Source organism: Sycon ciliatum, chromosome 12 (assembly GCF_964019385.1).
Source record: "Sycon ciliatum chromosome 12, ocSycCili1.1, whole genome shotgun sequence".
Classification (NCBI taxonomy): Eukaryota; Metazoa; Porifera; class Calcarea; order Leucosolenida; family Sycettidae; genus Sycon; species Sycon ciliatum.
Window position 1 is genome coordinate 6,740,239 of NC_088654.1, and position 19,914 is coordinate 6,760,152.

The window sequence follows — 19,914 nt, forward strand, 5'->3', positions numbered from 1 at the left end:
GTCTTGGCAGCAATGTGATAATTGCAGGGGACTTCAACGTGCATAATTCAGCCTGGCTACAGAGTAGCAAGACTACCCGAGCCGGTGAATGCCTGGAGGAAGTCTGCGCAGCACATCATCTTGTCCAGCATGTCACCCAGCCAACCCGCGGCAACAATACTCTCGATCTTATCATCTCCGATTTCTCACACCCCGTATGCACCACAGCCTATGCACCACTCGGACGATCTGATCATGCCGTTATCATTGCCGAGTTTCTCCAACAGCATCCACGACGCGAAGATCCTGCTGTTCGACAGGTTTGGAAATACGCCCTTGCTGACTGGCACCGCCTGAGAGCCTACCTCCGCAACATAGACTGGCCCGCCAAGATCCATGGGTGTGCGGAGCAGTCCTGTCAGCGCGTAACTGATGTCATCATGCATGGAATGAAACAGTTCATACCATCCAAAGAGCTTGTGGTGCACCAATCCAACCCTGTATGGTGGACACCGGACTGCTCTAATGCCAATCATGCCAAGGAGCGGGCATGGAAGCTGTGGCGACGCAATCCCCGCAACGATAACCACAAGGTCCAGTACATCACAACTGTTAACCACGAAGTGGAAGCGTGTCATGCAGCGCGATTAGCACATCAACGTAGAATTCGCAACAAGCTTACTGCAGGTTCCCTCCGGGACAAAGAGTGGTGGTCAACCATCAAGAGCGCAGCAGGCAAGGGACGTTGCTCTGACATCCCCCTGCTGACCAACCCTGCAGGACAAGAGTTCCACTCTTCTCGTGAGAAAGCCGAGTGCTTTGCAGCGCATTTTGCGAACAAGTGTAGCCTTGGCAATAACGACCTCTGTGCTGCTGACCTGCCTGACCTGCAACGACCTGCCTATGCCACGCTAAAGCACATTCACTTCCGCGCAGCAACGGTCAAACGGCACTTGGCGAACTTGGCTGTATCAAAAGCAACTGGACCGGATGGCATCTCTGCTCGTGTGCTCAAGATGTGCTCATCTGAACTTGCAGACCCACTGGCAAAGCTCTTCACCCTCTGCTTCTTAGCCGGTGTGCAACCCGGGGCATGGAAACTTGCCCATGTTGTCCCAGTTCACAAACGGTCCTCCAGATCTTTGGCATCTAACTACCGACCAATATCACTGCTAACGATCATGTCGAAAGTCATGGAGGGCATTGTAAACACGCAACTGGTTAACTACCTAGAGAAGCATGAGGTGTTGCCAAACAGCCAGTTTGGATTCCGACGTGGTAGAGGAACCGCAGATATCTTAACGGCTCTCCAACATGAATGGGTCCACACCATAAGTACTGGCGGTTGTGTCCAGGTCCTCGCCGTGGATATTGCCGGTGCGTTTGACCGGGTATCGCACACAGGAGTGCTGTACAAAGCAAAGCAGGCCGGCGTCGACGGACGCCTGCTTGTTTGGCTACAGGACTACCTCACCAACCGAAACATCCGCGTTGTGGTTGGAGGCCAGACGTCAGATGCTCAACCCATCCAGGCTGGTGTCCCCCAAGGCAGCATCCTAGGACCCAGCCTCTTCCTTCTATACACCTGTGACATTGAACAATGTTTAACTCCAGGAACGCAGCTGAGCAGCTTTGCAGACGACACCACACTCTACAGCTTAGTACAGCCAACTGACGATCTCCAACAGTCCACCGCCTCCCTCCAAGGGTCCCTCAACAGTCTTGAGGAGTGGGGCCGCAAGTGGCGTATCTGTTTTGAGCCAGCCAAGACACAGCGCATGACTCTACATCGCAAGCACGTTCCCCCCTGCACTCCACCAGTCACCTTTGGAGGTGAAGCACTCCAGGAGACAGATACCCTGAAGCTGCTGGGAGTCATGCTCGACCCCACTCTCTCCTACAGAGCGCACACTCGCAGTGTTGCACTGCGCGCCTCCCAAAGGCTGGGTTTCCTACGAAAGGCAGCACCCATCCTGGACGACCATGGTCGAGTGATGGTCTACAAGGGATTCGTGCGACCCCTACTTGAATATGCCCCACTGGCCTGGTCGAGCGCAGCCGCAACTAACATGGCCCAGCTGGACAAGGTTCAGCAACGTGCCCTGCATTTCCTGGGACCTGGAACCATCCTCCAAAGTCTTCAGCTTCGTCGGATGGTGGCAGCCCTGTCATACTTGTTCAAGCTGCACTACATTCCAGGGCCTCCCCAGGTAAAGGCCATGCTGCCACCAACCAAGCCCCCTGCCGTAGCTAGCATGTGCACACGGCAAACACGTCAGACGCACCATGCCTTTCAGCTGAAGTGGACACCACCTCGCACAGCCCCTGACTACCTCCTGCGATCCTTCCCCTTCTTCGCCATCACACCCTGGAACAACCTGCCTGCGGACCTCCTGCTTCACGAGCCTCATTCAAGACGCCTCCAAACCTTCAAGGTCAACGTATGTAAGGATCTAATCCGAAAGAGATGGCTGTGGTCCACACAGTACCTGTGACGATGATATTGAGATTTGAGACCCATTTAGTATTTACCTCTCTACTACTACTTGCTTGTTATGATTACTGTCCTCTTTCTTCATTTTCCCTTCTGGTTTAGTCATTACACGTATTAATTTATATTATTTGGTGCAATACTAGCGCCCCTTTCTCGCACCAAATTATTATTTTTGCTACCTGACCATGCACCCCCCCCCTTTTTTTCGATGCCAGGTTGCAACGCTAACGCCGAGACCCCTGGTCGGTCGAGTTGCTCCCTGTACATCGGCACGTCGTCCCTACATCCCCTGTGTCTTGTCTTGTGTTTGTCTCCACATGTCTCTTTGTAGGGCTGTGTTCCCAAAAAAAAAAAAAAAAAAAAAAAAAAAAAAAAAAAAAATGCTTACCAACAGGGAAGAACCCTTGGTACATACAATCAACTTCGCTAATAATGACTGCGGATATGACGAAAATTCGCGAATAACGACAGATTTTCCATGCCCAGAGCAAAGTCCATACTACCTGTATACATATAATGAGACTTCGGGTATAACGACACTTTGCGAATAAGGACACTTTTTCTGATGCCCGGCCGAGTGTGGTTATACGCAACGTTGACTGTATAGCACTGGAGTGATGTGCCATGAATCCAGGCACCGCACCCAGCAGCAACAACTCTTCACCCCGACGGTGGCAAGCAGTCAAGAACAGAACAATAATAAATAAGGAGTGTTCGGGCAAGCAACATATCACCACACTTATTATACAAAAGGGAAAGGACCAAGGAATTACAAGTTACGCTATACTGTCCACTAACACCACCGGTCACTAAACAATCCACTCATGCTCAGCTCATCAGTATATGTGTAACTTGTAGTTCCTTGGTCCTTTCTCTTTTGTATAAAGTAAATCTTGGCTCTCCATCCGAGTCCATTCCAACACTTATTATCTCCACCATTTCCCTACTTGTCTTTGTACATACATCTACATGTACTAGTAGTAGTACTGTTCTTTCAATCAAATGAACCCCTCGATAGGCACATTGCCTTTGGGTCTTTTCATAATAATAATAATAATCTGATAACCGCAATCAGTAATACAAGCTGGATCGACATTTGTGTACACTTTATTCATGTAATGTAAAACTGTGGAGACAATGTGCAATAAAACGATGAAAATGTGAAGAAATGGTGTAGAGAAAATGAGGATTCAAACAAGTTTTCGTGCAACACTCATCAGGAATCTTCGTTGTACTAAAGGACAATGAAAACAAAATTGAACTATTATAGAAAATCTAAGTTAGAGAATTAATAACACTAAGAACAACAGCAGTGAAATTTACAAGTGTGAATTTTATCAATGAAAGCGAGAGCAATAACGAATGCGTGTACTAACACTAAACTTGCAACTGAAAAATGAACAAAGAAGAGAAAGGGACAAAGTGATAACAAATAACAGCAGTAATATGATGCAGCCACTTGTTGGAAGATATATGCCCTGCCACCCTTCACGGATTTAACGGGATTTGGAGCCACTGCTTGAAGCTGTGGAAATACCAGCAGCATCAGGATAAAGAATTCCCACAACACCGTTTCAGTCGCACTCTGTTCCTGGCCTCTTGATTCTAGATTTTGGTCTTGGTTTTCCTTGTGGAAGCTTGATTTTCATCATTAATTTTGATTTTTCTTAGGAGCTTGGGGTTATCCTCTAGTGCAAAGGCAACCATGCTTGTTCAACTGTGAGAATTAAAATAAAATTTAACTTGGATAATGAGCCAGTAAGAAATGGAAAATAGAAGAAACCTCAAGGAAACGAGTTATGAAGCAACTTACTGACTGACTGCATATTATCTTGTTACAGCTGAGGATAGTTGCTTCATGACTCGTCTCCTTGTTTTTCTTCTTCTACTATAGACCACACCGCTTTTTTCTATGTTTCGCGTCACCTTATTCGATGAAATCAATGAGGGAGGGCGAAAAAATGCCATCCAAAAAAAACAGTGTACTTGCATTGCATGTGTGTACATGTACAGTGGAGCAATAAAGACCTGGAACTGATCATGTACATGTACATCAAAATTAATTATTAATTCATACATGAATACATGAGTGTAATTTCAATACAATGAATGTCGCAGGGTAAGTTTATTGCACAATGCAATCTTTACTGATTTGTAACAACTGGCCAAACTGTGTCAGCACTATCAGCTGTATGGGAAGCCACGCCTCTGGCATGCTTGTGGTCTAACCACAGGCGGCGTGATGATTGTGTGACTTGTGGCCCAGCTTACACGCACACACAGGTGCATGTACATGTATGCAAGCGGAGTACAATCATGCGACAAAATAAATGATGTCAACATAATAGTTTCCCTGTAACAATCATGTTCGGTTTTTTGTTTTGTTTTTGAACTCCGGCTGTGAAATACACGCGTGCGGGGGAAGCGAAACATAGACAAAAAACGGCGTGGCCTTACATTAAATAAAGAACAACATTAATTCACAACATGTTCAGGTTGCTCTACTTACGTTCGCAGATTGGGAAGTTGACCCAGTTTCCTTGGTGGCAATAGACGCGTTTGGGATTTTTCAGTGTGTGGCCTGGCAGGCAGTGTGCTAAACCATTCTCGGGAATATTGAGAACACCTGTGCTATCCACTCGCACAGCATTATTGCATACTCCTAATAGAGTTACCAGAGATTAACACACCACACACAACAGCAATGACAACAACTGGCTATTGGTATACATACCGTACGTTTGCGCCTTTAAAGGGGCCATCCTTAAATATCGAACCTTTTTTCACCAAACGAATTATTTTAGGTTAGACCCAGCCCCTGCCTCCTCCTCAGAACGTAAAAAATGTTGACATACAGCATTCCAAACAAAAAAATACGGTACACGTGGGACACGGCTGGAAGCCGGGTTTTCCGCATCTGTAGGAACGCCACCACCCTTCAAGGATCACGGCACAGATGCAGCTCCTAAAGCGGTGGGAGGTGAGTAGATCAGCTCACCAGCAAGTGGTCAAAGACCGAAAATCCCATTCACTGCATCCAACATTCCAAGCTGGAAGGCTGTTGGAGTGCGCATCCAAGATGCGCTAGAGCTGATTGCCAGTTAAGTGTAACTGTCTCTTGGTCTCATCATTGCAGGCAGGAAAGCAGACACTAACACAAACCACTACTCCAGGCGCGTAGCACCGCCGTTGGCGGTGGTCCGGCCCGGGGGTCCGGGGATCTCCCCCCAGAATTTTTTTGAAATTAGGATGCAAAATCCTGCATTCTGGGCACTTTTGGCATTGTTTTACTATGGTGGTCGTGGTCGGGCGAAAAAGTGGTCCGGCCAAAGTCGGACCGGCCGGAGCGGCTGCTACGCCCCTGTACTCATACTTGAGAGTTCATACTACTTACTGGCTAAGCAGGCAAATGGAAGCTCCCTCGAATTGTCCCTGGCCTCACTATGTCCTAGCCGGTTGCCATTCACCTCGAAGGCGTAATGAGTATCAAAAGTATATCCATCAAAACCCAATTCATTGGATTGTCGAGACCAGAAGAATAGGTCTTTGGCGGCGGCAGCACCAAGTTTCCCGACCACAAAGGAGAGAGTCTCCACTTCAAAAGCATTTTGAAAGTCCAACAGTCTTGCGTCATATCCATATATGTCTATGCAGTGTTTGGTGGCATTGTAATGACTCATCCTCAGCAGGTCGCGGGAAAAGGGGATAGTTGGCACAATGACATAAAGATCATTCTTGTGGTACTGAGATGCAGCTGCATAAGGGAAATACAAACAGAGAAAGAAAGGGCATCAGCAGGACGCTCTGACAAACTTGAGCTATCAAATGTTGATTATAATTATGCTATGCTTGGATGACAACTGCACCATAGCTTAAACGCCTTGACAGAACGAACGTTCTTTGCGAAGCCAGCCATCAAGATCGTAAAGTGGAATGTGCCGAAACGATCTACGAGAATAGTGCCAATATACCAGCAGCGGTTGTCTTCATGCTACTAGCTTGATTAGAGTATCCCGGCTCATGAGCAAGGTTTTTTTTTTACACAATAGCCACAAATCATCATGGTGCAAATACCGGCAAAAACGCACATGGATACACATAGGGATGGCAGCCGAAGCAGTGGAGGCTGAGCAAGAGCAGCTCAACCGACCAAGGGTCTTGGTTTCAGCACTGCTCATGCGCGCCAAACAGAAAAAATACGAAGTGAGAAAAAATTAGCAGGAGCACAACAGAGCAAATTAGAAATAAATACCAAGTAATAATAGATAGGAGAGCAGGCACACCACACATTGCCACAAACGCCCAGTAGCAGGCCTCCGAATGCATATACACAAACACACCCTCAGACACACGCACACCCAAACACATGTGCACGCGGACACAAACATGCGTGCACACATGAGCGCACAAACTTACATACAAGGGTACCTGGTTCGAGTCATGCTGGTGACCGTCATGTGTTTTCTCCAAGCATTTCCCGTCTATAACTCCCCTCAAACCAATGTGTGCCGGGTTATATCGTGAGTTATCTACCTCCACTGAGGAGCTTTCAATGAGCGAAAGAACTGTCTGGAGGATATGCAACATCTACCTAATGAATTTCCGGACAATTGTGGTGTGAATGTGGACCAAGATGGCAGTGTGGAGTGGTGGAGCGTTTCAAAATGTTCTAATGGCCAAACTTGTCGCAGATTCTACGTTAAAATTTAAAGAAAGTCAAAGGATAGCAATCAGAATTGTAACTGTTAATCACATACAGATGCATTTAGTCGGCTGCAAGATACCACTCTCTGAGCATGCTGCTGGCTTGGACGTTTCTGGAAACCATCCTTTCTGGCAGATTGTTGTTCCGTTCTGAGCAATTCCTTCATATCCTGCTGGTCTTGTCTCTAGCTGTGGAGGTGTGCAAGCTGCAACGAGGAATAGGAATATCACACACACACACACACACACACACACACACACACACACACACACACACACACACACACACACACACACACACACACACACACACACACACACACACACACACACACACACACTCACGCACGCACGCACGCACGCACCCACACACACACACACACACACACACACACACACACACACACACACACACACACACACACCATGTACCATGTATACGCCCGTCGGAAGAGAAGCACACAAATCTGCATATGCACTGGATGTGAACCCACAGATTTTCTCTTATAGCAACGATAGGGAACAAGATCTGAATGAAACAGATCAAGACTTGCGCCAGATAACTGTCTAATCCACACAACTGGCGAAGCCATGTGAATCGACCACCAATGGCTCACCTGGTCTGCACCACACGGTGTACATCGGCATAAAACGGCCAATACAGTTACCTATGCACACCCTACACTTGCTGGGGTAACCAGTATAGACAGCACGCTGCTTTGACGACCACATTTTTCCATGCTGCACAAAAGGACAAACCGGTTCTGTCCGCAGATCAAGTGGTTCATTACAGCACTGTCGGGCGCCAAAGAACTGGGGGGTCAGGGCTCTAATCTAGCCCTTTCCAATTTTTAGCTAACATATCGATTCCGTTCTTATTCGATGGTACAGTCTTACATGTACATTCATGCAGAGTTATACGTCTGAGTGTACATTATAGCGTACATTACAGCTTCCGTTCTTATCTGCAAAAAATGCAGGCTAGACCGTAATTAAAAATTGGTGACATTCTAGCCTGTCGGTTCTTCGGCGATCCGTTCTTCGGCGGTCAGTTCTTCGGCGGTCCGTTCCTCGGCGGTCCGTTCTTCGGCGGTCCGTTCTTCGGCGGTCCGTTCTTCGGCGGTCCTTGGGCGGTCCGTTCTTCGGCGGTTCCGTTCTTCTGCGGTCCGTTCTTCGGCGGTCTGTTCCTCGGCGGTCCGTTCCTCGGCGGTCCGTTCCTCGGCGGTCCGTTCTTCGGCGGTCCGTTCTTCGGCGGTCCGTTCCTCGGCGGTCCGCTCTTCGGTTCTTCGGTGGTCCGTTCTTTGGCGGTCCGTTCTTCGGCGATCCGTTCTTCGGCGGTCCGTTCTTCGGCGGTCCGTTCTTCGGCGGTCCGTTCTTCGGCGGTCCGTTCTTCGGCGGTCCGTTCTTCGGCGGTCCGTTCTTCGGCGGTCCGTTCTTCGGCGGTCCGTTCTTGGGCGGTCCTTGGGCGGTCCGTTCTTCGGCGGTTCCTTTCTTTGGCGGTCCGTTCCTCGGCGGTCCGTTCCTCGGCGGTCCGTTCCTCGGCGGTCCGTTCCTCGGCGGTCCGTTCTTCGGCGGTTCGTTCTTCGGCGGTCCGTTTCTCGGCGGTCCGTTCCTCGGCGGTCCGCTCTTCGGTTCTTCGGCGGTCCGTTCTTTGGCGGTCCGTTTTTCGGCGGTCCGTTCTTCGGCGGTCCGTTCTTCGGGGCTCCGTTCTTCGGCGGTCCGTTCTTCGGCGGTCCGTTCTTTGGCGGTCCGTTCTTCGGCGGTCCGTTCTTCTGCGGTCCGTTCTTTGGCGGGTCGTTCTTCGGCAGTCCGTTCTTTGGCAGTCCGTTCTTTGGCGGTCCGTTCTTCGGCGGTCCATTCTTCCTCGGTTCGTTCTTTGGCGGTTCGTTCTTTGGTGGTCCCCTTCTTTGGTGGTCCGTTCTTTGGTGGTCCGTTCTTCGACGGTCCGTTCTTCGACGGTCCATTCTTCGGCGGTCCGTTCTTTGGCGGTCCGTTCTTCGGCGGTCCATTCTTCGGCTATCGGTTTTTTGGCGGTCCGTTCTTTGGCGGTCCGTTCTTTGGTGGTCCATTCTTTGTTGGTCCGTTCTTTGGTGGTCCGTTCTTCGGTGGTCCATTCTTCGGCGGTCCGTTTTTTGGCGGTCCATTCTTTGGCGGTCCGTTCTTTGGTGGTCCATTTTTTGGTGGTCCGTTCTTTGGTGGTCCGTTCTTCGGCGGTCCGTTCTTCGGCGGTCCGTTCTTTGTCGCCGGACGGTGGTGTATTACGTACAGGAGGTAAACAGTAACTTGCAGAAGCGGTGCAAACAGTGTTTGGTTGGACTCACACCATGCCAAAGGATTTCAATACTTTGTGTAAGATAATGATAGGTAGGCATGACAGCCTCAGCAGTGCACACACTTCATTCATGGTCATTATGTGCATGCTGAATCTAGGTCAAAATATTTAGGGGTGCATGTGCCCCCTCCCGCCCTCCCCCAGGCTCAGGCTTGATGTTCCTCTGAATGCTTACCAACAGGGAAGAACCCTTGGTACATACAATCAACTTGCTAATAATGACTGCGGATATGACGAAAATTCGCGAATAACGACAGATTTTTCATGCCCAGAGCAAAGTCCATATTACCTGTATACATATAATGAGACTTCGGGTATAACGACACTTTGCGAATAAGGACACTTTTTCTGATGCCCGGCCGAGTGTGGTTATACGCAACGTTGACTGTATAGCACTGGAGTGATGGGCCATGAATCCAGGCACCGCACCCAGCAGCAACAACTCTTCACCCCGACGGTGGCAAGCAGTCAAGAACAGAACAATAATAAATAAGGGGTGTTCGGGCAAGCAATATATCACCACACTGTTGTATTATGATGTAATGCATTACGTAGCCATGCAAGAGCATGCGCGAGATACGCATCTCGCAGCTGCCTACTTTCATGCAGCATCCTTTAGAAGTCGTAGTTCTTATGATTTGCCTACAATGGCCAAGTGAGAATATAATCCTATCGTAAACAACTAACTTGTTTACCCCGAAACATGGTGTCAGAAGTAAACTAAATAAACGCCCTAGAATTGTCGCAGTAGCGCCACCGGTGCAAGAGGTAAAATGGCAGAAGCAGCCGGATTTACCCCGCCGTCGATGGATTGGCAAGCCGCAGATTTACCTGATGAATTCGAGCGGTTCCAACAATACTGCCTTCTAGTTTTCCAAGGGCCCTTTTCCGACAAGTCCGACAAGGAAAAGGTCGCCTATGTCATGCAATGGATCGGGAGAACTGGTGTTGATGCTTTCAATAGTTTCGAGTGGGATAATGCAAGCGACAAATCCAAAGTAGCTGCCGTCTTCAAGAAATTTAATAAGCATTTGCAGCCACGGGTAAATGCACGACTGGCTCGGTTTGAGCTTCAGAAATACCGCCAGCAACCCGACGAGTCTGTAGATGATTACTTTGCGAGGTGTAAGAAGAAGACGTCCAAGTGCAAGTTCAGGGACGCTCAGGAGACTAACGATCACCTGATAGAACAGCTAATCGTGGGGACGAAGCACTCGAAAGTGCAAGAACGCCTGCTGGAGGGTGGTAGTGATTTGACTCTGGACGAAGCGCTTGACAAGGCCCGTACTTATGAAGCAACACAGCGCCACATGGAGCAGCTGTCCACCGCCACCAGCAGCAGCCGTCTACCTGAAACGGTTCACGCCATTTCCAAATCTGTGGGACACGCAGATTGCGGCAAATGTGGACGAACCCACCACCCAAGCAAGTGCCCAGCGCACGGCTCCACCTGCAACAAATGCGGGAAGGCGAATCACTGGGCAAACGTATGCCGTTCGCAGGGGAGAGACGAGGCACATGGAAGGGGCCAGCAACGCGGACGCTGGCGCCAGAGGAGCCCCAGCCCGTGGGAGCGCTACCCCCAGAGGAGCCCCAGCCCACGGAGACGCTTCGACGCACTGCATTTCGACGCCGTCATCATCGACAGCGTCGAGCGTCACCAACCGCCACTAGAGCGAGAGGTGTTCGCGACCCTCAATGTCAGCCTGGACAACACCAACAGACCGGCCACCTTGAGAGCCAAGGTGGATACGGGCGCCCAGGGCAATATATTGCCGCTGAGAGTGTTCTGCCAAATGTTTCCCCAGCACGTCGGACCAAACGGATACCCAAAGCCGAAGTCCGTGAAGCCGTCAAGTACCACCCTCACAGCGTACGGCGGATCCAAGATAAAGCAATGCGGAACCCGTCCTATTCCGTGCTCTTACGATGGCAAGAGTCAACTCGCTGACTTCTACATCACGGACTGCCCTGGCACTGCTATCATCGGCCTTCCGACAGCGGCAGCCCTGCAGTTAGTCACGCTGAACTGCGCTGTCCAGGAGAAGCCAGCGAGCATCCGAGACAAGGATGACCTGATGAAGCAATACCCGAAGTGCTTCGATGGCATTGGGAAATTCCAGGGCAAATACCACATCACAGTGGACCCCAACGTCGTCCCGGTTGTACACCCTCCACGCCACCTCCACGCCATCGCACTGAGAGACGAGATCAAGACGGAGCTGGAGGACATGATCCAGAACGGCATCATCACCAAGATCCAGGAAGGCGAACCAACAGCATGGGTGAACAGCCTCGTGTTCCGCCTCAAAGACAATGGCAAGCTACGCCTGTGCCTAGACCCCAAGGACGTCAATCACGCCATCCTGCGAGAGCACCACGTGGTCTCCACCATTGAGGAGATCACCCCGAAGTTGAGAGGTGCCAAAGTGTTCTCGATTGTCGACGTCAAATGTGGGTACTGGAATGTGGAGCTCGACGACGAATCCAGTTACCTCACCACCTTCAACACACCATTCGGGCGCTACAGATTCCTTCGCATGCCATTCGGCCTCAAGATGTCGCAAGATGTCTTCCAAGCAAGGATCGACCAGACGTTCGAAGGGTGCTCAGGCGTCACCGGCATCGCAGACGACATCGTCACATACAGGACGTCAGACGAGGACCATGATCTCAACATGCACCAGATGATGGTTCGCTGCGAACAATCTGGTCTCAAGTTGAACCCAGACAAATGCCGCATCAAAGAGGACAAGATCAAGTTCTTCCGCATCATCTGCAGCGCTGACGGAATACAGCCCGACCCGAAGAAGGTCTCAGCGCTGAAGCAGATGGAGCACCCCGAGAACGAGGACGAGCTCCAGACGTTCCTCGGGCTAGTCACGTACATGAGGCCGTTCATACCGAATGCCAGCACACTGACCGCGCACCTGCGTGAGCTGACCAAGCCAGATACACCGTTCGCCTGGACAGACAGCCACCAGCGCACCTTCGACAAGGTCAAGGCCGCCATTTCGACAGAAGTAACGCTCAGTTACTTTGACCCAGGCAAGGCAACGACACTACAAGTCGACGCTTCCATGAAAGGTCTCGGCGCCACTCTGCTGCAGGACGACAAGCCTGTTGCATTCGCCAGCAAGAAGCTTACCGAGACGGAGTCTCGCTACGCCAATATTGAGCGTGAGCTCTTAGCTGTCGTATACGGGTGTGAAAGATTCCACACCTACCTATTCGGTCAGTCATTCATAGTAGAATCCGACCACAAGCCGCTGGAGTCAATCAAGCTCAAGCACCTCCGCGCAGCCCCGCCGCGTCTACAGCGCATGCTGCTGAAGCTGCAGCCGTACGACATGACCATCAAGTACCGCCCCGGAAAGGACATTCCGATCGCAGACGCGCTATCCCGACTGTCGCCAGAGGAAACAGAGCCAATTGAGGACCTCGACGTCAGTGTACACGCCGTGTTCCCGCAATTCAGCGATGCAGCGATGACGAGGATCCGCGAGGAGTCGGCTAAAGACGCCGAGATGTCAGCACTGAAGGAGATGATCTTCAGTGGCTGGCCATCAGAGAGGAGCGCGGTGCCGGCAATTCTGCTCCCGTACTGGAATTTCCGCGACGAGATGAGCACCGAGGACGGTCTCATCCTGAAGAGCAGTCGCGTCCTGATTCCCCCGCCAATGAGGGGGGAAATCCTCAGCAAGCTGCACGCCAGCCACCAAGGCATAGAGAAGACCAAGCTGCGAGCCAGAACGTCCGTCTTCTGGAAGGACATCAACAAGGATATCGAAGCAACTGTCTCATCTTGCACGACGTGCCAGCGCCACCAGAGCAGTCAAGCCAAGGAACCACTGATGCAGCCCGATATTCCGCCAAGGGCATGGCACACCTTAGGCACGGACCTGTTCTACCTCGGCGGGTCAGAATACCTCATTGCCGCCGACTACTACTCCAAGTACTTTATCACCCGGAAGCTGCCTGCCGGACAAGCGACCAGCAGGGCCATCATCCAGCACCTCAAGGAGATTTTCGGTGAGCACGGCATCCCAGCCGTGCTGAAGTCGGACAACGGGCCGCAATACAGCAGCCATCTGTTCGCGGAGTTTGCTGCCGAATATGGATTCCGCCACAGTACGTCGTCGCCACATCACCCGCAGAGTAACGGGTTTATCGAATCGCAAGTCAAGATCGCTAAGAGAGCTCTCGAGAAGGCAAGGGAGAGCGGGACCGACCCGCACTTAGCACTGCTGTGCATTCGCGCCACCCCAGTGTGCCAGGGCTTACCGTCGCCGGCCGAGATGCTGTTCGGTCGTCAGGTACAGGACAACCTGCCTCGCAAACACCAGCGCGACACTCGGGACGAGGCTATCCGACAAAAGCTCGAGGAACAGCAGGACCAGCAGAAAGTACACCATGACCAGCGAGCGCAGTCCCTCCGCCCCCTAGTTCCTGGTCAGCACGTCGGCATCCGCAGCCCGACCACGCACCTGTGGGAACCTGGTATCGTAACCCAGTCTGTCAACGGGCCACGGTCATACATGGTGCAGCCTGACCATGGGACAGAAGTGCGGCGCAACCGTACCCACCTCAGAGAGAGGCGGGTCCACTTCCCGCCGGATGCCAGTCTCGCAGGCCCTCAGCCGCCGAGTGACGTGCCGTCGCCGTGGAGCGACGTTAGCCAGTCTCAGCCGCCGTCACCGTGTGACGTCAGCCAGCCTGCTGAACCTGCCACCCAGCTGTATCGAACACGGTCTGGCCGCGCAGTCGCACCCAGGTCAATCCTGGATGTGTAGGGCCAGAGAGGCCTCATGGACCTGTTCGCTTATGTCACAGTAGCTGAGGTGCCATTGTTATATTGTACATAGAGCTATTGTTGGATACTATGTCTCTGTATTGTTAGCACGCCGTCGTGTGCCATTCATGATTGTTACCTTGTACATAGAGCTATTGTTGGATGTTATGTTCTATATTGTGAACACGCCGTCATATACGTACGGTATGTTATGTAGGTTGTTAAACTCCTTTATGACGAAGGGGATGTTGTATTATGATGTAATGCATTACGTAGCCATGCAAGAGCATGCGCGAGATACGTATCTCGCAGCTGCCTACTTTCATGCAGCATCCTTTAGAAGTCGTAGTTCTTATGATTTGCCTACAATGGCCAAGTGTGAATATAATCCTATCGTAAAAAACTAACTTGTTTACCCCGAAACACACACTTATTATACAAAAGGGAAAGGACCAAGGAATTACAAGTTACGCTATACTGTCCACTAACACCACCGGTTACTAAACAATCCGCTCATGCTCAGCTCATCAGTATAGCGTAACTTGTAGTTCCTTGGTCCTTTCTCTTTTGTATAAAGTAAATCTTGGCTCTCCATCCGAGTCCATTCCAACACTTATTATCTCCACCATTTCCCTACTTGTCTTTGTACATACATCTACATGTACTAGTAGTAGTACTGTTCTTTCAATCAAACGAACCCCTCGATAGGCACATTGCCTTTGGGTCTTTTCATAATAATAATAATAATCTGATAACCGCAATCAGTAATACAAGCTGGATCGACATTTGTGTACACTTTATTCATGTAATGTAAAACTGTGGAGACAATGTGCAATAAAACGATGAAAATGTGAAGAAACGGTGTAGAGAAAATGAGGATTCAAACAAGTTTTCGTACAACACTCATCAGGAATCTTCGTTGTACTAAAGGACAATGAAAACAAAATTGAACTATTATAGAAAATCTAAGTTAGAGAAATAACACTAAGAACAACAGCAGTGAAATTTACAAGTGTGAATTTTATCAATGTAAGCGAGAGCAATAACGAATGCGTGTACTAACACTGAACTTGCAACTGAAAAATGAACAAAGAAGAGAAAGGGACAAAGTGATAACAAATAACAGCAGTAATATGATGCAGCCACTTGTTGGAAGATATGCCCTGCCACCCTTCATGGATTTAACGGGATTTGGAGCCACTGCTTGAAGCTGTGGAAATACCAGCAGCATCAGGATAAAGAATTCGCACAACACGGTTTCAGTGTCGCACTCTATTCCTGGCCTCTTGATTCTAGATTTTGGTCTTGGTTTTCCTTGTGGAAGCTTGATTTTCATCATTAATTTTGATTTTTCTTAGGAGCTTGGGGTTATCCTCTAGTGCAAAGGCAACCATGCTTGTTCAACTGTGAGAATTAAAATAAAATTTAACTTGGATAATGAGCCAGTAAGAAATGGAAAATAGAAGAAACCTCAAGGAAACGAGTTATGAAGCAACTTACTGACTGACTGCGTATTATCTTGTTACAGCTGAGGATAGTTGCTTCATAACTCGTCTCCTTGTTTTTCTTCTTCTACTATAGACCACACCGCTTTTTTCTATGTTTCGCGTCACCTTATTCGATGAAATCAATGAGGGAGGGCGAAAAAATGCCATCCAAAAAAACCCAGTGTACTTGCATTGCATGTGTGTACATGTACAGTGGAGCAATAAAGACCTGGAACTGATCATGTACATGTACATGAAGAATAATTATTAATTCATACATGAATACATGAGTGTAATTTCAATACAATGAATGTCGCAGGGTAAGTTTATTGCACAATGCAATCTCTACTGATTTGTAACAACTGGCCAAACTGTGTCAGCACTATCAGCTGGATGGGAAGCCACGCCTCTGGCATGCTTGTGGTCTAACCACAGGCGGCATGATGATTGTGTGACTTGGGAACCAGCTTACACGCACACACAGGTGCATGTACATGTATGCAAGCGGAGTACAATCATGCGACAAAATAAATGATGTCAACATAATAGTTTCCCTGTAACAATCATGTTCGGTTTTTTGTTTTGTTTTTGAACTCCGGCTGTGAAATACACGCGTGCGGGGGAAGCGAAACATAGACAAAAAACGGTGTGGCCTTACATTAAAAATAGAACAACAACATTATGTTCAGGTTGCTCTACTTACGTTCGCAGATTGGGAAGTTGACCCAGTTTCCTTGGTGACAATAGACGCGTTTGGGATTTTTCAGCATGTGGCCTGGCAGGCAGTGTGCTAAACCATTCTCGGGAATATTGAGAACACCTGTGCTATCCACTCGCACAGCATTATTGCATACTCCTAATAGAGTTACCAGAGATTAACACACCACACACAACAGCAATGACAACAACTGGCTATTGGTGTACATACCGTACATCTGCACCTTTTAAGGGGCCATCCTTAAATATCGAACCTTTTTTCACCAAACGAATTATTTTAGGTTAGACCCAGCCCCTGCCTCCTCCTCAGAACGTAAAAAAATGTTGACATACAACATTCCAAACAAAAAAATACGGTTCACGTGGGACTCGGCTGGAAGCCGGGTTTCCGCATCTGTAGGAACGCCACCACCCTTCAAGGATCACGGCACAGATGCAGTTCCTAAAGCGGTGGGAGGTGAGTAGATCAGCTCACCAGAAAGTGGTCAAAGACCGAAAATCCCATTCACTGCACCCAACATTCCAAGCTGGAAGTCTGTTGGAGTGCGCATCCAAGATGCGCTAGAGCTGATTGTCAGTTAAGTGTAACTGTCTCTTGGTCTCATCATTGCAGGCAGGAAAGCAGACACTAACACAAACCACTACTCCAGGCGCGTAGCACCGCCGTTGGCGGTGGTCCGGCCCGGGGGTCCGGGGGATCTCCCCCCAGAATTTTTTTGAAATTAGGGTGCAAAATCCTGCATTCTGGGCACTTTTGGCATTGTTTTACTATGGTGGTCGTGGTCGGGCGAAAAAGTGGTCCGGCCAAAGCCGGACCGGCCGGAGCGGCGGGTACGCCCCTGTACTCATACTTGAGAGTTCATACTACTTACTGGCTAAGCAGGCAAATGGAAGCTCCCTCGAATTGTCCCTGGCCTCACTATGTCCTAGCCGGTTGCCATTCACCTCGAAGGCGTAATGAGTATCAAAAGTATATCCATTAAAAGCCAATTCATTGGATTGTCGAGACCAGAAGAATAGGTCTTTGGCGGCGGCAGCACCAAGTTTCCCGAGCACAAAGGAGAGAGTCTCCACTTCAAAAGCATTTTGAAAGTCCAACAGTCTTGCGTCATATCCATATATGTCTATGCAGTGTTTGGTGGCATTGTAATGACTCATCCTCAGCAGGTCGCGGGAAAAGGGGATAGTTGGCACAATGACATAAAGATCATTCTTGTGGTACTGAGATGCAGCTGCATAAGGGAAATACAAACAGAGAAAGAAAGGGCATCAGCAGGACGCTCTGACAAAATTGAGCCATGAAATGTTGATTATAATTATGCTATGCTTGGATGACAACTGCACCATAGCTTAAACGCCTTGACAGAACGAACGTTCTTTGCGAAGCCAGCCATCAAGATCGTAAAGTGGAATGTGCCGAAACGATCTACGAGAATAGTGCCAATACCAGCAGCGGTTGTCTTCATGCTACTAGCTTGATTAGAGTATCCCGGCTCATGAGCAAGGTTTTTTTTTACACAATAGCCACAAATCATCATGGTGCAAATACCGGCAAAAACGCACATGGATACACATAGGGATGGCAGCCGAAGCAGTGGAGGCTGGGCAAGAGCAGCTCAACCGACCAAGGGTCTCGGTTTCAGCACTGCTCATGCGCGCCAAACAGAAAAAATACGAAGTGAGAAAAAATTAGCAGGAGCACAACAGAGCAAATTAGAAATAAATACCAGGTAATAATAGATAGGAGAGCAGGCACACCACACATTGCCACAAACGCCCAGTAGCAGGCCTCCGAATGCATATACACAAACACACCCTCAGACACACGCACACCCAAACACATGCGCACGCGGACACAAACATACGTGCACACATGAGCGCACAAACTTACATACAAGGGTACCTGGTTCGAGTCATGCTGGTGACCGTCATGTGTTTTCTCCAAGCATTTCCCGTCTATAACTCCCCTCAAACCAATGTGTGCCGGGTTATATCGTGAGTTATCTACCTCCACTGAGGAGCTTTCAATGAGCGAAAGAACTGTCTGGAGGATATGCAACATCTACCTAATGAATTTCCGGACAATTGTGGTGTGAATGTGGACCAAGATGGCAGTGTGGAGTGGTGGAGCGTTTCAAAATGTTCTAATGGCCAAACTTGTCGCAGATTCTACGTTAAAATTTAAAGAAAGTCAAAGGATAGCAATCAGAATTGTAACTGTTAATCACATACAGATGCATTTAGTCGGCTGCAAGATACCACTCTCTGAGCATGCTGCTGGCTTGGAGGTTTCTGGAAACCATCCTTTCTGGCAGATTGTTGTTCCGTTCTGAGCAATTCCTTCATATCCTGCTGGTCTTGTCTCTAGCTGTGGAGGTGTGCAAGCTGCAACGAGGAATAGGAATATCACACACACACACACACACACACACACACACACACACACACACACACACTCACGCACGCACGCACGCACGCACGCACCCACACACACACACACACACACACACACACACACACACACACACACACACACACACACACACACACACACACACACACACACACACACACACACACCATGTACCATGTATACGCCCGTCGAAAGAGAAGCACACAAATCTGCATATGCACTGGATGTGAACCCACAGATTTTCTCTTATAGCAACGATAGGGAACAAGATCTGAATGAAACAGATCAAGACTTGCGCCAGATAACTGTCTAATCCACACAACTGGCGAAGCCATGTGAATCGACCACCAATGGCTCACCTGGTCTGCACCACACGGTGTACATCGGCATAAAACGGCCAATACAGTTACCTATGCACACCCTACACTTGCTGGGGTAACCAGTATAGACAGCATGCTGCTTTGCAAGAAGCAGACACTAGATGCACTGGTATTTTGAAGTAGGGGTGAAAGGGGTGATCCGGGTACCCGAGTACCCGTTTGTTTAGCTGCTGACCCGTTAGCAAGCGAGTACCCGTTTGTCGGGTACGACGGTACAGTATGATAATATTAGCTGGTTTGCATAGTCGCACAATTCCATGTACAGTTTGAATGCGTTGTTGCTTGTTTCTTCCTGCTACATATGACAATTTTGACTGTTTTGCATGTAGAGCGGTAAGTGCCAGGGTTCTAGCCAAAGGGGGGTAGGGGAGGGGGGGGGGGGGAGCGCAGCGCCCCCCCTACTCTTTTTTGCGCCCCCCCCCCCCCTGTGAAAAATTGCCGCCCCTACTCATTTTCCGATTTTCGTGTTTTTCATGCATAGATGGTTCATAAAGGCACATTTGTCTGGGGTGAAGTCAGGGACTCTCCCCATACATTGCATTTGGCGTGGCTAGACAATATTGGAAAGTGGAAAAATGGGATATCGGGTAACTGCTTCCCATGCCCACCCCCCTAC

General features: G+C 49.3%; 2 protein-coding genes across 2 annotated transcripts in view; one reads left to right on the forward strand and one right to left on the reverse strand.

Annotated features, from left to right (window-relative positions):
- The window catches only part of LOC135827909 (uncharacterized), a 28,114-nt gene extending 20,205 nt beyond the window's left edge, over window positions 1–7,909 (reverse strand). Inside the window, exons 1-4 of the mRNA XM_065340347.1 lie at window positions 7,861–7,909; window positions 7,231–7,383; window positions 5,868–6,227; window positions 4,983–5,135 (exon numbers count right to left, since the gene is read on the reverse strand). Coding sequence (XP_065196419.1) covers window positions 4,983–5,135; window positions 5,868–6,227; window positions 7,231–7,383; window positions 7,861–7,909 — 715 coding nt within the window. The remainder of the gene's footprint in view (window positions 1–4,982; window positions 5,136–5,867; window positions 6,228–7,230; window positions 7,384–7,860) is intronic.
- A 2,373-nt stretch (window positions 7,910–10,282) lies between these two features.
- LOC135827911 (uncharacterized protein K02A2.6-like) lies at window positions 10,283–14,302 on the forward strand. The gene has a single exon (XM_065340348.1). It carries the CDS (start codon window positions 10,283–10,285, stop codon window positions 14,300–14,302), a length of 4,020 nt encoding a protein of 1,339 aa, XP_065196420.1.
- The last annotated feature ends 5,612 nt before the right edge of the window (window positions 14,303–19,914 follow it).